Below are 17,633 nucleotides of genomic sequence, written 5' to 3' on the forward strand. Positions count from 1 at the left end.
CCTCCGCCTAGTGGCGCCGGCACACCGGGTTCTAGTCCCGGTCGGGGCGCCGGATTCTGTCCTGGTTGCCCCTCTTCCAGGCCAGCTCTCTGCTGTGGCCAGGGAGTGCAGTGGAGGATGGCCCAAGTGCTTGGGCCCTGCACCCCATGGGAGACCAGGAAAAAGCACCTGGCTCCTGGCTCCTGCCATCGGATCAGCGCGGTGCGCCGGCCCGCAGCGCGGCGGCAGCGGCGGCCATTGGAGGGTGAACCAACGGCAAAGGAAGACCTTTCTCTCTGTCCCTCTCTCTCACTGTCCACTCTGCCTGTCAAAAAAAAAAAAAGAAAGGTTAACATACTCCCTACATCTTGCTAACTATTTTATGTAATGTTTCTGAAACGTCCTATAATGAGAAATCATCTTATTCTCATTTTTAAAAAGTTACCTTTATTTATTTATTTTTAAAGATTTATTTATTTATTTGAAAGACAGAGTTACAGAGAGTCAGAGGCAGAGAGAAAGTCTTTCATCTGCTGGTTCACTCCCTAGATGGCCACAATGGCTGGAGCTGGGCTGACCTAAAGCCAGGAACCAGGAACTTCTTCTGAGTCTCCCATGCGGGTGCAGGGGCCCAAGGACTTGGGCCATCTTCTGCTTTCCCAGGCCGTAGCAGAGAGCTAGTTTGGAAGTAGAGTGGAGCAGCGGGGACTCGAACTGGTGCTTATATGGGATCCCAACATGGCAGGCGGCAGCTTCACCCACTATGCCACAGAACCAACCCCCTTTTATTTATTTTTATTTATTTGAAAGGCAGCTAGAGAGATGGAGACAGAGATTTTTCCATCTACTTGTTCACTCTCCAGATGCTGGCAATAACCAGTGCTGGCCTAGGCAAAGACAGAACCCTGGAACTCAGTCCACATCTCCCATGGGTAGGGCAGAGGCTGAAGCACTTGCACCATCCTCTACAGCTTTCCCAGGAGATTTAGCCGGTAGCTGGAATGGAAACAGAGCAGCTCAGACTCAGACCGGGGCTCTGATATGGGATGCTGGCGTTGCAGGCAGCAGCTTAGCTCACTGCACCACAATGCCGGTCCTCCCTACCTTCCTTTTTTGTAGATGGAAATTAAAGTTTAAGAAGGTTTAAGTCATGGTGAATGTTTAGTACAGCAATTAAGTCACTGCTTGGGCCAGGCTGCAGCTAGGAGCTGGGAACTCAGTTTTGCCTTTCTGCCTGCACAGTAGGGACTCAAGTACTTGGCCCGAGAAAGCAGTGGAGGATGGCCCGAGTACTTGGACCTCTGCACCTATGTGAGAGTCCCAGAAGAAGCTCCTGGCTCCTGGATTTGGATCGACTCAGCTCCAGCCATTGTGGCCATTTGGGTAGTGAACCAGCAGGTGGAAGCCCTTTCTCTGTGTCTCTTCCTCCCTCTGTAAATCTTCCTCTCATATAAGTAATTAAATAATCCTGGACAAAAAAAAACAAAAAACAAGTACTTGAGTCATCTACCTGCTGCCTCTCAGGATCTGTATTAGGAGGAAGCTGGAATTGGGAGCAGAGAAGTACTCAAACCCAAGCACTCTGATATAGGATGTGGATCTTGTCCACTGGGCCAGACATCTGCCTGATAGGTCAATATTAGAAATACAAATAACTGGTGTTGGCTTTGTGGCATAGTGGGTAAAACCACTGCTTGTGACACTGGCACTCCAGATGGGCACCTGTTCATGTCCTGGCTGTTCTGCTTCTGATCCAGCTCATTGCTAATGGCCCAGGAAGAGCAGCAGAGGATGACCCAAATGTTTGGGCCCCTGCTAACCATGTGGGAGACTTGGATGAAGCTCCTAGATTGTGACTGGCCAATGCAGCCATCTGGGGAGTGAACCAGCAGATGGAAGATCTCTCTCTCTCTCCATCTCTGCCTGTAACTCTTTCAAATAAATAAACCTTAAAAAAAGGAAAGAGATACAAATAACCCAATTAAAGTGAGGGGTTATGAGAAGAGATACATCTCCTATATAGAAGAATAATTTATGTAGCTTGTCTTCCCTCAGGAAGGAGCGGCATAACTTTACAGTGGAGAAAGCCAGCACACCAGGTGTTCAGGGTCAGCATCAACACTGTAGATTGTATTGTCAGGATGTAGCCTTGACATGATGTGGGGAGAATGGGGCCTTTTTTTTTTTTTTTTTTTTTTTTTTTTTTTTGACAGGCAGAGTGGACAGTGAGAGAGAGAGAGACAGAGAGAAAGGTCTTCCTTTGCCGTTGGTTCACCCTCCAATGGCCGCCGCGGCCGGCACGCTGCGGCCGGCGCACCGCGCTGATCCGATGGCAGGAGCCAGGTACTTATCCTGGTCTCCCATGGGGTGCAGGGCCCAAGCACTTGGGCCATCCTCCACTGCACTCCCTGGCCACAGCAGAGAGCTGGCCTGGAAGAGGGGCAACCAGGACAGAATCCGGCGCCCTGACTGGGACTAGAACCCGGTGTGCCAGCGCCACAAGGTGGAGGATTAGCCTAGTGAGCTGCGGCGCTGGCCAAGAATGGGGTCTTACCTCTTTGGTCTTCTTTCCCAAAACTGTTAATCCCAGCTTAATCATTAGAAAAATAAGACATAAATATTCCTGACCAGGACTCCTCAAAGCTGTCAAGATACCAAAAATAGGAAGAAAGTGTGAGAAACTGTTACGGCCATGAGAAACCTAAGGAGACACAACTAAATGTAATGTGGTATCCAGGACCGGACCCTGGAACAAAAAAAGGACATTAGGTACAAGTTAAGGAAATCTGAATAAAGCATGAGCTTTAGTTAGTAATATTATATACATCTTGTTTCATTAATTGTAATAAATACTAATGTATAAAAGGTGTCAGTGTGGAAAACTGGGTTTCAGGATACATGGCAATTGTGAACTATTCAGTTTTTCTGTAAAACTTCTAAGAAATAATTTTTAAAAACAAGGAAGTGATTTGAACAGACGTCATTCCCCTGTCATCTGTCATCTGTTGCTTTCCTGTCTGTAGACTTGGGTCTGCAATGGTGTTCATCTGATAATGCCACTGAGGTCATTTTTTTGCTTTCTTTGTGGTTTTCTGTATTTAATTTTTTATAATGGCTAGGGCTTTTACATTTAAAAGTCATTCAAAAAAGTAATTGTGTCATTAGATCATCAGTCTATCTCCTGTACCACCTTGCACATTTTAGGTATTCTGTCAATATTTGTTGAATAAATGGAAAACAGAGTTCATATTGTGCTGCAGGGCCATATTGATTAGCATTTCCAGTTTAATTGCTTTGTCTTTAGAGATAAGTTCTTTAACTTTGGTCTGGATGTTTCTGTATGGCTCTGATTCAGATTCCTGCTTTGGGTTTTTCAGTTTCTAGAACTAATGCATTGGAAGTATCATGAGAAAGCTGCAGAAAAAGGCGTTTATATCATTGGAAGCAGTGGCTTTGACTCCATTCCAGCGGATCTGGGAGTAATTTATACCAGAAATAAAATGAACGGTAATTATTAATCCATAAACGGTAATTGAATTTAACAGTAGGAGGGCTTTGTGTTTGTATTGTGATGAACCTTAAATCTAGTTAGGAAAAGAAACATAATGATAAATGAGTAATACTAAAACATGTATTTTCTTCATAGTATAGCTATACTTGATAAAATGTTACTGACACTATTATTGAGGCATGGGTAGCTGGACAAGTGTTCTAAAATGAGAAATTATCCACTATTTCATTTTAGTTATGATTAGAGCTATAAAATTACTGAAAAAAATTGGCAGCCATTTTAAATTCGAACTTGTTTAGGGATTCACATTTTATTTATTTATTTTTAAAGCATTTTTATTTTAAGATTTATTTATTTGTTTCTTTGAAAGGCAAAGTGACCGAGAGAGAATGAGAGAGAGCAAAAGAGATCTCTTCCATCCATTAGTTCACAAATGGCTGTGGCAGTTATGTTTGGGCTAGGCTGAAGCCAGGAGGCTGGAAAGCCATGCTGGTCTCTCACAGGGGTAACAGCCCAAATACTTGAGCCAGCTTCCAGTGCCTTCCAGGTGCGTTATCAGGAAGCTGGATGTATTTATTTGAGAGGCTGAGTTACAGAAAGGGAGAGAAAGAGCGAGAGAGATTTTCCAACTGCCAGGGCTGGGGGAGAGAGAGAGAGAGAGAGAGAGAAAGAGGTCTTTCAACTAAGCTTCATCTGGGTCTCCCACATGGATTCAGGGACCCAAGCACTTGGGCCATCCTCTGCTTCTTTCCCTGGGGCATTAGCAAGGAGCTGGGTCAGAAGTGAAGTAGCCAGGACTTAAACCAGTGCCCATATGGGATGCTGATGTCACAGGTGGCAGCTTAACCCGTTATGCTGTAACACTGGCCCTAGTTTTTAATTTTGAACTGTAAAAGCTATAAAGTATTGAACACAGAATTTGGAATCTTTTTTTTATCCCACTTATAAAATAGAGATGGTTATTTAAGAATGGATAAAGTCAGGAATATTTTAACAATTCAATTTAAATATGTCATATATTTTATAAAGTATCCATTTAGAAGATGACCTGAAATGTAATTCCAGTGCCCTATAAATTGTTCTTGAGGTAAAAAAGATGAAAGTGTTCCATTTTATATTAAAAGTTAACTACGAGGGGCCAGCGTGGTAGTGTTTGGGTAAAGCCACTGCCTGCAATGCTGGCATCCCTTATGTGTGCTGGTTCAAGTCCCAGCTGCTCCACTTCCAGCCCAGATCTGCTATGGCCTGTGAAGGCAGCAGCAGATGGCCCAAGTCTTTGGGCCCCTGTACCTGCTTGGGAGACCTGGAAGAAACTCCTGGCTCCTGGCTTCGGATTGGCCCAACTCTGACTGTTGTGTCCATTTGGAGAGTTAACCAGCGGATAGAAGACTTTCTCTCTTTCTTTGCCTTTGCCTCTCTGTAACTCTGCCTTTCAAATAAATAAATAAATCTTTTAAAAAAATAATACAAAGTTACAATAACCACGATAACATGGCACTTACATAAAACTAGACCAATGGAAAAGAATGGATAATGTAGAAAAAAATACACATATTTGGGGCCAGTGCCGTGGCACACTTGGTTAATCCTACGCCTGTGGCGCTGGCATCCCATATGGGCACCGGGTTCTAGTCCCAGTTGCTCCTCCTCTGGTCCAGCTCTCTGCTGTGGCCCGGGAAGGCAGTGAAGGATGGCCCAGGTGCTTGGGTCCCTGCACCTGCGTGGGAGACCAGGAAGAAGCACCTGGCTCCTGGCTTCAGATTGGCATAGCTCCAGCCATGATGGCCATTTGGGGGGTGAACCAGTGGAGGGAAGACCTTTCTCTCTGTTTCTCTCTCTCACTGTCTAACTCTGCCTGTCCAATAAATTAAAAAAAAAATTGCACTTCCCTAGGACTACTTTTAAAAAATAAATAAATACCTAATAAAAAAAATACACATATTTACAGTCAACTGATTTTCCACAAATGCGCAAGAACATACACTGGAGAAAGTAAAACCTCTTCCATGAATGTTGCTGGGGAGACTGCCTACCCATATGCCAAAGAAAGAAACTAGACTCCTTTTACCACATACGAAAATCAACTCAAAACAGATTTAAGACCTCAAATTACAAAACTACTAGAAGACAAGGGAAGACACTTCATTCTGGGCACGTATTTTGGAAATGACCCAAAAGTACACGGAAGAAAAGCAAAAAGTAACAAATGGAATTACATCAAACAACATAATGAAGAGACAGCTTACAGAATGGGAGAAAAGATTTGGCAAACTGTCCATTCAGCAAGGGACTAAACTTTAGAATATAGAACAAACTCAAACTATTAAACAGCAACAAACAACAAATTTCATTAACTGCAGCATTTTTCACAATACTAATCCTACTATTGGATGAATTGTTGAAAAGAAATATGGTAGGGCCAGTGCTGTGGCATAGCAGGTCAAACTGCTATGTCGACCTGCAGTGCCGGCATCCCATATGGGCCCTTTTTCGAGTCCCAGCTGCTCCACTTCCGATCCAGCTCTCTGCTATGGCCTGGAAAAGCAGTAGAAGGTAGCCCAAGTGCTTGGGCCCCTGCACCCACGTGGAAGACCTAGAAGAAGCCCTGGGCTCCTGGCTTCAGATTGGCCCAGCTCCAGCCATTTGGGGAGTGAACCAACAGATGGAAGATGTATCTCTGTCTCTGTCTGTCTCTGTTTCTGTCTCTGCTTCTGCCTCTCTATAACTCTGCCTTTCAAATAAATAAATAAATCTGTTTTAACAAGTTTAGGTGAATAAGTGAATAATCAACAAGTAAGCAAGTAAATAAGAAAATAAGAACGTAAAATAAATGTTTAAAAAAGCAATCCTTAAAAAAAAGAAATATGGCAGACAATATACGCATATGTCCACAATGGATTATTACCCAGCCATAAAAGAGAATGAAATTCTGTCACTCATAGTAACATGGGTGGCACTGGAGGATGTTTTATTAAGTGAAACAAGTCAGGCGCAGAAAGACAAATATTTCAAGTTTTCACTTATATGTGAAAGCCAAAAATTTGATTTCAAAGAACAAGAGAATAGAACAGTGACTACCAGAGCCCAGAAGGGATGCCGGCAGGGAGGAAGAGGATGGTAAGTGGGTACGGGGTGGATGTGAATGTTCCCATTGCAAACAAAAGACAAATGTCAGGGATGGCAGATGTGTCAGTTACCCTGATGTAATTATGTATGTGTACTGAAATGGCACACTGTAGCTGATAAATATACACAATTACTGTGTGTCAGTGAGCATATGTTAATGAAAAAAGAAATGCATAGGCTTGTTATGAAGGAAATTTGTAAACTTCAGTCTTTAAAATGGGGATGTAGTAGGTGCATGGATTAGAAGGTTAAAATATTTTTAAATTCACTTTCCTCTTTTCAATGGGAGTGAGTCCATTGTTTCACTTGTAGAATGTCTACTATTGCTTTTTGTTATTTATTATATAACAAAGTATTCCTGAATTCCTAAAAATGAAAACAGTAAGTGATGTGAATTTTCAAATCATATAATTAAATGGACATACAATTTTTCACTGCTTATCTTCTGATGTGACGAGTAATTAACTTTCTAAACTCTGGATCCTGACATATCATTCTTTTACATGCTACTGGATATTTAGTAAAATTTTATATAGTATTTTCTTTTTACTTGTAGTTTCAAAAGATTGATTTGTAGCCTTTGTGTAATTTTTTTTAAGATTTATTTTATTTTATTTGGAAGACAGAGTTAGAGAGAGGGAGAGACAGACAGGGAAAGACACACAGAGAGAGATCTTCCAGGTGCAGGGGCCTAGGGACTTGTGCCATCTTCTGCTGCTTCCCTAGGCCATAGCACAGAGCTGGATTGGAAGTGGAGCAGCCAGGACTCAAACTGGCACCCATACAGGATGTCAGCACTGCAGCTGGCGGTTTTACCTGCTATACCACAGCACCAGCCCTTGTATTATGCTTTGAGGTCAGGTATTACAATGCCTCCAGCTTCATTGTTTTTGCTCAGGATTGCTTTGGCTATTCAGTGTCTTTTGTGCTTCAGTGTGAATTCTGTGATTGTTTTTCTGTTCTCTGAAAAATGTCATTTGTATTTTGGTAGGAATCACATTGGATCTCAGGGTTGCTTTTGATATATGAACTTTTTAACAATGTTTTTCCAACCTGTGAACATGGGGTGTTTTCCCATTTTTTTTTAAAGGTTTATTTTATTTATTTGAAAGAGTCACAAGGAGAAACAGAGAAAGAGAGAGAGAGAGAGAGAGGTCTCCCATCCACTGGTTCACTCCCCAAATGGCCGCAATAGCTGGACCTGAGCCTATCCAAAGCAAGGAGCCGGGAGCTTCATCCAGGTCTCCCACATGGGTGCAGGGGCCCAAGGACTTGGGCCATCCTCTGCTGCTTTCCCAGGTGTACTAGCAGGGAGCTGGATTGGAAATGGGGGCAGCCAGGAATGAAACCAGTGCCCATATGGGATGCTGGCGCTGCAGCCAGGACTTTAATGCGCTGTGCCACAGCAATAGCCCTGTTTTCCCATTTTTGTTGTGTGTGTATCCTTTTCAGTTTCTTTCATCTGTGTTTTGTATTTTTTTTTAAAGATTTACTTTATTTATTTGAAAGAGTTACAGAGAGGTAGAGACAGAGAAAGAGACAGGGATCTTCCATCGGCTGGTTCACTCTCCAAATGGCCACAATGGTCAGACCTGAGCTGATCAAAAGCCAGGAGCCAAGAGCTTCTTCTGGGTCTCCCATGGGGTGCAGGGACCCAAGAACTTAGGCCATCTTCCACTGCCTTCCCAGGCCATATGAGAGTTGGATCAGAAGTGAAGCAGACTGGACTCAAACTGGTGCCCATATGGGATGCTGGCCCGTAGGCCAGAGATTTAACCCGCTGCACCACAGTGCCGGTCCTCATATTTTGTAGTTCTTAGTATAGAGATCATTCACTTCTGTAGTTAAATGTATTCCTAGGCATTTTATTTTTGTAAGCTATTGTGAATAAGATTGCCTGTTTTCTTAGCAGTTTCTTTATTGGTGTATGGCAAAGCAGCTGATTTTTTTAAATTGCTTATTTTGAATCCTGCAACTTTACTCACTCTGTGATGAGTTCTAACAGGTTTTCTTGGGGGAGTCTTTGGATTTTTAATATATAAAATAATGTTGCCTACAAATGGCTAATTTGACTTTTTTCTTAATTGGATGTTGTTTTTAGTTGTTTCTCTTTCCTCATTGAGCTAAGACTTTCAGTACTGCAACCTAACCCTTTGTGCCACAATGCCTGTCCCACGGTTCTTCTTTATTTGGAGCTGTTTTATCACTGATTGAATATTGCTACTTATTGTTAGCCTGTTAGGATTTTCAGTGTCCTTCTGGCTCAATTTTGGTGGGTTATATGTGTCCAGAAATTTATTCCTTCCTTTACGATTTCCAATTTGTTAGTATATAGTTGTTTATAATAGTTTTTAATGATTTTTTCTGATGTATAAGTTGTAATATCTTATTTTTCATCTCTGATTTTGAGTTACTTTTTGTTTATCTTTTCAAGAAACCAGCTCTTTGTTTCATTGATGTTTTGCTTTTGTTTTTTTTTTTTTTCTTCAATTTCCATTTTGTTTGTTCTTTCTGATCTTTGTTACTTCTTTCATTCTACTGACTGGGTTATTTTGTTTGCTTTCTAGTTCATTGAGTTGCATTATTATGTTGTTTATTTGAAACTTGCTTTTGTGACATAAGCACCTATTGCTATAAAATTCCCTGTTAGAACTGCTTTTGCTATATCCTGTCAGTTGTGGTATGCTCTGTTTCTGTTTTCATTTCTTTCAATAGACTTTTATATTTTCCTTATGATGTCTTCATTGACTTAGTGGTAGTTCAGGAGTATGCTGTTTAGTTTCTATGTATTTGTATAATTTCTAAAATTCTCTTGTTTGATTGCTGCTTTGATTCTACTGTGGTTGGAGAAGATAACATGATATGATTTTGGCTTTTTTGGATTTGTTGAGACTTGTTTTGTGTTCTATCCTGGAGAATTTTCCGTGTGCTGTTGAGAAGAATGTGAATTTTACAGCTGTTGGATGAAATATTCTGTAATACCTGTTACATTCATTTGGTATAGTTTAGTTTAACTGTTATTTCTGGGTTTTTGGCTTGTTTGTTAGGAGGGTCTGTCCACTGATGAAAGTAGGTATTGAAGTCCCCATCTATTACTGTATTAAAATCTTTCTCTTCCTTTAGATTAAAAATTATTTGTTTTATAAAATTGGGTGCTCCAGTAGTGAATGCATTTATTTATTTACAACTATTATTTATTCTTGTTGATTGATACCTTTATTAATATATGGTGATGATCTTTGCCTCTATTTACAATCTTTGACTTAATGTCTTTTATCTGCCAAAACTCCTTATTTTGATTTTTATTTGCATGATATATCTTTTTCCATATCTTTAATTTCAGTCTTTGTATTGTTTGTATAACTTTTTATAATAAATTGATTTATTTTTTATTTGAGAATAAGAGAGGGAAACCTCCCAGTTGCTGGTTCACTCCTCAAATACCCACGGCAGCCAGGGCTAGGGCAGGCTGAAGCCAGGTACCAGGTCTGGGTCTCTCATATGGGTAGCAGGAACCCAAGTGCATCACCAGGAGTGGGGAACCTTTTTCGTGCCAAAGGCCATTTGGATATTTATAACATCATGTGAAGGCCATACAAAATTATCAACTTAAAGGTTAGTCTGCCATAGATTTATTGAATTTTGAGTCCTGCCTGTGGTTGCCTTGATAGGGCCAGACCACGTAAGGCCTGTGGGCCAGGCATTCCCACCCTTGATCTTAAGCCACCTCCTGCTGCCTTCCAGAGCATGCATTAGCAGAAGTAGGATTCAGGAGTGGAGGCAGGGCTCTAATCCAGTTACTCTGAGATGGGCTGTGGGCATCTCAAGCAATGTCTTGGCTATGTCTTTACTGTTGAGGTGAATTTCTTGTAGGCAACCCTCAGAATCGTCTGCAGCGAGTTAGCTTTCATGATCGCTTCTCAGTTTCTCTGAGTGGTCTGACAGGCGCCGTCGTTTCCTGCTGCACCATCTTTGCGGATGATGTGCTCGGCTGTTATTGCTCAGAAAGGCTTCATGTTTTAATTATCTCTTGGAATTCAAACTAGCAACAGTGTTAAGAAATGGAAATATTTCATTTGGTCAAATTTTGAGAATTAGCCTGTTATATTTTTCTTTTGCCTTACTGTTCTTGCAAAGCTAAAATAATTAATCACTGTACCTATGCCTTAGTCATCATGGTTAATATAATTGATTGCTCCTATTTTTTTATATAAGCCGTCGTGTCACAAAGGGTGTTTTTAATGGTTTTTCTGCATGTTCATTGTAAGCTATCATGTTATCGTGTTTGAAATCACAAGAATTCTCATATATCTGATTTTGAGAACTACATCCTGATGTGTGAGTTAAGTTGTTACCTTATTCAGGGTAATATGTTGGCACTTAAAATACTAGAAAAGATTGTGTCAGTGCTAGCAGTTAGTTTATGCTAAACTCTTCTTTCTGACAGTTTACCTGGCCTTAGCTGCTTCCACCTCCCCACCCCCCACCCCCTGTTTTACTTATTTATTTGAGTAGTCAAGGGCTGCCGTATGCCGGTTCACTCTCCAAACACCCTCAGTGGCTGGGAGCTGAGAACTCGGTCCAAATCCCTCACATGGGTGGTGGGAATGTGAACCATCACCAGTGCCTCCGCAGTCTGTTTTCCCAGAGAGCTGGAGTGAGGAGCCAGAGCCAGGAGTCAACCCAGGGCAGTGCAGTGTAGGGTGCAGGTGTCTTAACTGGAGTCCTAACTCTTAGGCTGGGTGGTCGCCCCTTTAGCTGCTTCTTAGGTCTGAATCAATAATATCACAAAACTGTAACTGTTATCTCTATAGATTTTCCAACTGTATCAGCTGTAGGCTTAGTGAAAGTAGTCCCTGAATGAATAGTAACAGTTCATTATTACTTATAACTAAATATTTTTATTTTATTCTACTTTTACCCTTGTCCTACTCTTTTAGGTACTTTGACTGCTGTGGAAAGTTTCCTGACTATTCATTCAGGACCTGAGGTTAGTTTTTCTGTTTGTCAAATTGTTTTTTCAAGTCCATAATGAAAACATTTTGGAAATAGTGTCTCTTTAAAAAGACTTATAAGTTTTTTATGTGTTTATAATTTTAGTGTGTGGATATTATTTAATTTTAAATCAAATTACTTTAGCCTAAAATTAATTTTTTAAGGGAAGATTTACTTTAACCTAAAATACAGTTTTGTTTTTTTTTAAATGATGTATTTATTTGAAAGGCAGAGTGACAGAAACAGAGAGATCTTCCATCTGCTAGTGCACTTGCCAAATGCGTGAAACAGCTAGGTCTAGGCTACTCCAAAGCTGGGAGCCAGGAACTCATCATGCATCCCGTATGGTGGCAGGGGCCCGAGTACATGGTCATCATCTGCTACATTCCCAAGTGTGTTAGCAGGAAGCTGGATTGGAAGCAGAACAGCCAGGACTTGAACCCAGGCTTCCAATACAGGATACCAGTGTTGCAAGTGGCAGCTTCACCCTCTGTGCCACAACTCCAGCACCTTCAAATATAATTTATTATTTTTAAATAACTGCACAATTCACTATATTAGAGTAATTTACCTTGATCCCAATACAAAAGCATCTGTGGTTGTTGAATAATAAATGTTGTGAGCCAGGAAAGTGATCATCAAAGTACAAAAAGTGTGTTATTATTAAGTGCCCAACTTGGAGTTGGATACTGTTGTACTGTCAAAGAAATATATGAGGTAAATCTAGTCTTACTGTATTTATAGTCTATTTGGGAACATGAGATAGTTGCATTTCTGGGAAAGGACCATATTTAATTGTTTTTTAGTTTTTAATCTATTTATTTGAAAGAGAGACAAAAAGAGAGAACTTCTGCTAGTTCACTCCCCAAATGCCCAAAATAACCAGAGTTGGGCCTGTCCAAAGCTGGGAGCCCAGATGTTCCATGTGGGTGTGGCAGGAACCCAGGTACTTCAGCACCTGCACTGCCAGCATTCCATATGGGCACCGGTTCAAGTCCTGGCTGCTCCACTTATTATCCAGCTCTCTGCTTTGGCATGGAAAAGCAGCAGGAGATGGCCCAAGTCCTTGGGCCCCTGCACCTGCATGGGAGACCCAGAAGAAGCTCCTGGCTCCTGGCTTCGGATGGGTTCAGCTCCAGCCATTTTGGCCATCTGGGAAGTGAACCAGTGGATAGAAGACTTCTCTCTCTCTCTCTCTTTCTGCCTCTGCCTCTCTGTAACTCTGCCTTTCAAATAAATAAATCAATCTTAAAAAAAAAATAGAGATCAGGTGCAAGGAATACTGTAGGATTCTGACAGTGGAACAGAACATACATTTGGTTGGAAGGCCAGGCATCAAGAACTTTGTGGAGCAACTGGTATATGGACCAAATTTCAAGGGCTGGTGCTGTGGCAATGTGAGCGAAGAGGAAATGCAGATTGGGCATTCCTAACCTGAAAATATGAAACCTAAAACATTGTGAACACCTTGTCAGCACTCAAAACATTTCAGATTTTGAAGCATTTTGGATTTTGTTTGTTCAGCCAATGAAACGTACACAGATATTCCAAAATCCAAAAATAGCCAAAATCTGGAATATTTATGATCCTAGGCATTTCAATAAGGCAATTAAACCTGTACTGTAACAAAGACAGAAGGATGGGAGGGTGTGGAATATGTTTGTAAGAGCAATGACTGGCCGGCGCCGCGGTTCAATGGGCTAATCCCCCACCTAGCGGTGCCGGCACACCGGGTTCTAGTCCTGGTCGGGGCGCTGGATTCTGTCCCGGTTGCCCCTCTTCCACGCCAGCTCTCTGCTGTGGCCCGGGAAGGCAGTGGAGGATGGCCCAAGTGCTTGGGCCCTGCACCCCATGGGAGACCAGGAGAAGCACCTGGCTCCTGGCCTCAGATCAGCGCGGTACGCCAGCCACAGCGCGCCAGCCATGGCGGCCATTGGAGGGTGAACCAACAGCAAAAGGAAGACCTTTGTCTCTGTCTCTCTCTCTCACTGTCCACTCTGCCTGTCAAAAAAAAAAAAAAAAAAAAAAAAGCAATGACTGTGTTTGTCTGGATTGTGGGTTCAGATTAATTAACCTAGAAAGTTGTGAAAAAGGGAGGTGTTTAGCCTAACAGTTAAGGCACCCACCTTCTAGTGCTTAGATTTGACTCCTAGCTCTAGCACTTGATTTCAGCTTCCTGCCAGTGCAGACCCAAGGAGGCAGCAGTGATGGCTCAAGTGACTGGGTTCCTGTCACCCATGTGGGAGAGAGACCTGGGTTGGGCTCCCATCTCCTAGCTCTGACACCTACCTAGCCCTAGCTGTTGCAGATGTCTGGAGAGTGAAGCAGCAGATGGGAGCTGTCTATGTCAGCCTTCTGTCTGTCTGTCTGTCTCTCTTCTCCTCGTCCCCCCCCCCCCTTTCCTTGTGCCTCTTTAAAAAAACAGTAAAACTTGTGTTTATACTGACTGTGTACCAGAATACCAGAAAAAAACCAAAATGATGCTTATCCCATGTAATTTGAGATGCCTCATGGAGGTCTTAAATGACTGAAAAAGCAGTCACTTTTGGAAGGTCAGAGGCAGCAGCAACCTCAGCAAAGATTCAGAAACAAGTATGAGAAAGACATGCTTGGAACTCAGGTCAACACCATTTAAACCTAAAAGGAATTATTTGATTTGTGTGACCAAATGTCTGCAAATAAAAAGCATGGCTGGATCTAGACATTCCAATGAAAACTATCAGAACTCTGTTTTGTTTTTCTTTTTTTTCCCCCCTTCTTGTGTTTTTTTTTTTTTTTTTTTTTTTATGTTTTTCTATGTATAGAAGCTCCACAGGGCAGGGAAAGCACTAGAAGCTCCAAGTCTATATTGCCTTAAGGTTTGTGGTTCCTGACAAGAGCTACCAGGGTTTGCATATCAGTGATAGGGAAGGTCAGCCAATCAGTGTGACCCAGGATAATGGACTAATCAGAATGCCCAGGTCTGGGTCATGGGCCTTGCAGGGGGACCATTTGAACAACATGGTAAAAGTTCCAATAGTAAAGACTTTATCAGCATAATAGAGGGTAAGGGGCTCTTGGGAATACACAGAAGACTGCCAGATAACTGACTGCCCACTCCCTGGAGAAAGTGAGAAAATTGGTAGAGCTGGAGAGGCCTCCTTTGAGAGAGCAGCAGGAGATGCTGTTGGAAAGAGGAAGTAGAACAGATGATTATCTCTTCCTTTTACTAGAAGTAGCAGAAGAACCACAGAGGGGTGATTCCTGTAGATCCGAGTCGGGAGTCTAGGTCAGAGTGGTCAAGAGCGCAGGTTTGGGAACTGGATTCCCTGGCTCCGAGTGATGTTTCTGTGGGCCTGTTTACCTGTCCTCCAAGTGCCTCATTTCCTTCCAGTTGAAAAGGAGATCATAATTTGTGTCTACTTCTTTTGGTGCTATTAGGATTAAATTAATCAATTAGTGTGAATCGGAACAGTACTTGGCAGTTAGTAATTGCTCTGTAAACGTTAAGTATGATTATTAATAAGAGGACTCATTTCACTGCAGCTCGCCTTGAAGCAAAATACAGAGCCGTAATTTCACAGAGGGGAGTCAGTGGAAATTTGCTGTTGATTCTGGGGCATCCCTCGGCACTGTAGCACTCCTTATCATACTTTTTCCTTAAGCTTATTTATTTTTACAGTGAAAAATTGAACATCGGCTATATGCTGGGCCCTAAAGCAAGACTCAGCGACTTTCAGAGGACTGAAATCATAAATTCTAGAGCAGCGCTGTCCAGTAGATCTTCCCACAGTGATGGAAATGTTCCACAGATGCTATATGGTGGCTGCCATGTTGGATAGTGTACCTGCAGAGCTACACTAGAGTTTTGAATCTCCCTAAATGACATCGTTTATTTAAACAAGTTAAATAACAAGAAGGAAGGACATAATACAGTTATGCACATCACAGTATAAATGCGGGGGGTGGGGTGGTTTGGCACAGCAGTTAAGACAGTTCTTGAGAAACCAGCATCTCATATCAGAGTGCATCATTTCAACTCCTCACTCTGCTTCCAATCCAGTTTCCTGCTAATACACATCCTGGAGGCACTAGGTGATGGCTCAAATGCTTGGGTCCGTGCCACCCAGACAGGAGTCCCCAACTGAGTCCAGGATTTTGGCTCCTGACTTAGGCCTGGCCTAGCCTGAGCTGTTGTGGGCATTTGAATGGGAGATCTTTATCTCTCTGCCTGTCTAATTAATTAAATAAATACATAAATAATTTCTTAAAAATTAGTCCAAGAAAATAAAAGGGCCACTTAGCAGTTGGGTAGAGAAAGGCCAGCACTGTGGGGTTATATCCTCTTCTGTGGTCTCCTTTCTGCCACTCATTTCCTAGTGGAGTCAGAGGTAATAGATGGGGAAGGTGCCAGTCATTGTGCTAGAACCAATGGAAGGTTCTAAGAACTAAGAGTCTCAGGAAAGAGATGAAAAATAACTGTTTAAGATCAAGCATATACTAAATATTGTATCCTAGCTACAGTATGAAAAAGAAATCGATCAAAGAAATTAAATATGAATGAACTTTCTTTTTTTAAAATTTTAACAAAACTTCAAGAAGACAGGTGTACAGCTTGGGATTAGAATAAGAGGTGTTGGGAAACTGGGTATAATGGGATGGATATATCTGTGGATGGTGTGCTATATCATAAATGTGCTCATGAACACATCTTGAGGTACTGAGGAATCAGCATAGAATAGAGGTAAGATTAATATGGCTAATTTTGTGGGAATTGGTCATCTATGTGAGTAAAAATGAAACTAAAATACTTATTAGAAAGATCATAAATAATGGTGAAAGGGAAAAAGAAAGGACTTAGGTTGGGGTAAATAATGTAGTGGAGCTAATGAGTGTTACTGCTGCTCAGCTGGTTATGAAAATTCTTCTTGATTATTAAATCTTGCTCAAATGTAGGAGAAATGGTGTTTGAAACAAGTAAACGTTACTTGGAGTTGTCTAGTAAAGGTGAAAGTCATGTTTCTGTAACTCTTGAACTATTTTATTAGGGGTTGTGCATTCACGATGCTACCTGGCAGTCAGCAGTTTATGGTTTTGGAGATCAGAATAATTTGAGAAAACTACGAAATGCATCAAATGTGAAACCAGTCCCACTTGTTGGTCCAAAATTGAAAAAAAGGTATATTAACTCAAAATCCATTCTTTTTTTTTATTTAGTAAATATAAATTTCCAAAGTACAGTTAATGGATTACAATGGCTTCCCGCCCCCCATAATTTCCCTCCCCAAAATCCATTCTTTAACATATCAGTTCTAAGTGGATTATTATTAGTTGCTATTGATGAAGTATGCTTCTAAAGAGAGGTTGGAGACTATTTTGTAGTAGATTTGAGTACTTCAGATATCATGCTTTTGAGCCATAGGGGAGAAGTGAATTTGTGTGATGAGTTTTCACTATTAGTATCACCATTAAATGTCTGCTAAGTTTTATGCAGTAAAACCATTAAGTGTAATATGATCCTAACAGGTTCATTAGTCAGTCTCATTAATTGCAGTTATAATGTGAGAACTTCAGTAGTTGCTACATTAGGATTGGCTGTTAAATGAGTATTTTCTTAAATCACTGCTTTGGAAACGGATGGTATAAAAGATAGCTAAAAACATAGCTATGCTGAATTTGTTATGTGTCCATGGTGGGAAGACTACTACACTGTTCCATCTGTCGCTTGTTGGGATCTAAATGTGGAGTAAAAAGAAGAATCACTGGAATACATTTTAATTAAAAGTAGATCTGCCGTCTTCTTTGTTATGAATTGCTTCAAGAAAAGTTACTAATTTTTATCAAAAGACTTACCAGCTGAAGTTGTAGTCACTGTAGCTGGAGAAAATGCAGAATACTCACAGGTCTGTTTTGCAGGTGGCCAGTTTCTTACTGTAGGGAACTCAGCACATATTCCATTCCTTTCTTCGGATCTGATATGTCTGTTGTGAGGCGGACTCAGCGTTACCTGCATGAAATTTTAGAAGAATCACCAGTAAGTAAA

The 17,633-nt window shown here is 41.4% G+C and overlaps 1 protein-coding gene across 3 annotated transcripts in view; it reads left to right on the forward strand.

The window, feature by feature from the left end:
• Positions 1 to 17,633, forward strand: part of SCCPDH (saccharopine dehydrogenase (putative)) — a 64,147-nt gene that overhangs the window by 38,441 nt on the left and 8,073 nt on the right. For all 3 annotated transcript variants that reach the window (XR_011381547.2, XM_089311687.1, XM_002717629.5), the window contains 4 exons: positions 3,357 to 3,486; positions 11,557 to 11,606; positions 16,639 to 16,769; positions 17,507 to 17,624. Coding sequence is in view for 2 of the 3 variants with exons in the window: in XM_089311687.1 (XP_089167813.1) it covers positions 3,357 to 3,486; positions 11,557 to 11,606; positions 16,639 to 16,769; positions 17,507 to 17,624 (429 nt within the window). In the remaining variant the exon portion in view is untranslated. The remainder of the gene's footprint in view (positions 1 to 3,356; positions 3,487 to 11,556; positions 11,607 to 16,638; positions 16,770 to 17,506; positions 17,625 to 17,633) is intronic.

Source organism: Oryctolagus cuniculus, chromosome 13 (assembly GCF_051225735.1).
Source record: "Oryctolagus cuniculus isolate XC-2025 breed Fujian yellow rabbit chromosome 13, ASM5122573v1, whole genome shotgun sequence".
Classification (NCBI taxonomy): domain Eukaryota; kingdom Metazoa; phylum Chordata; class Mammalia; order Lagomorpha; family Leporidae; genus Oryctolagus; species Oryctolagus cuniculus.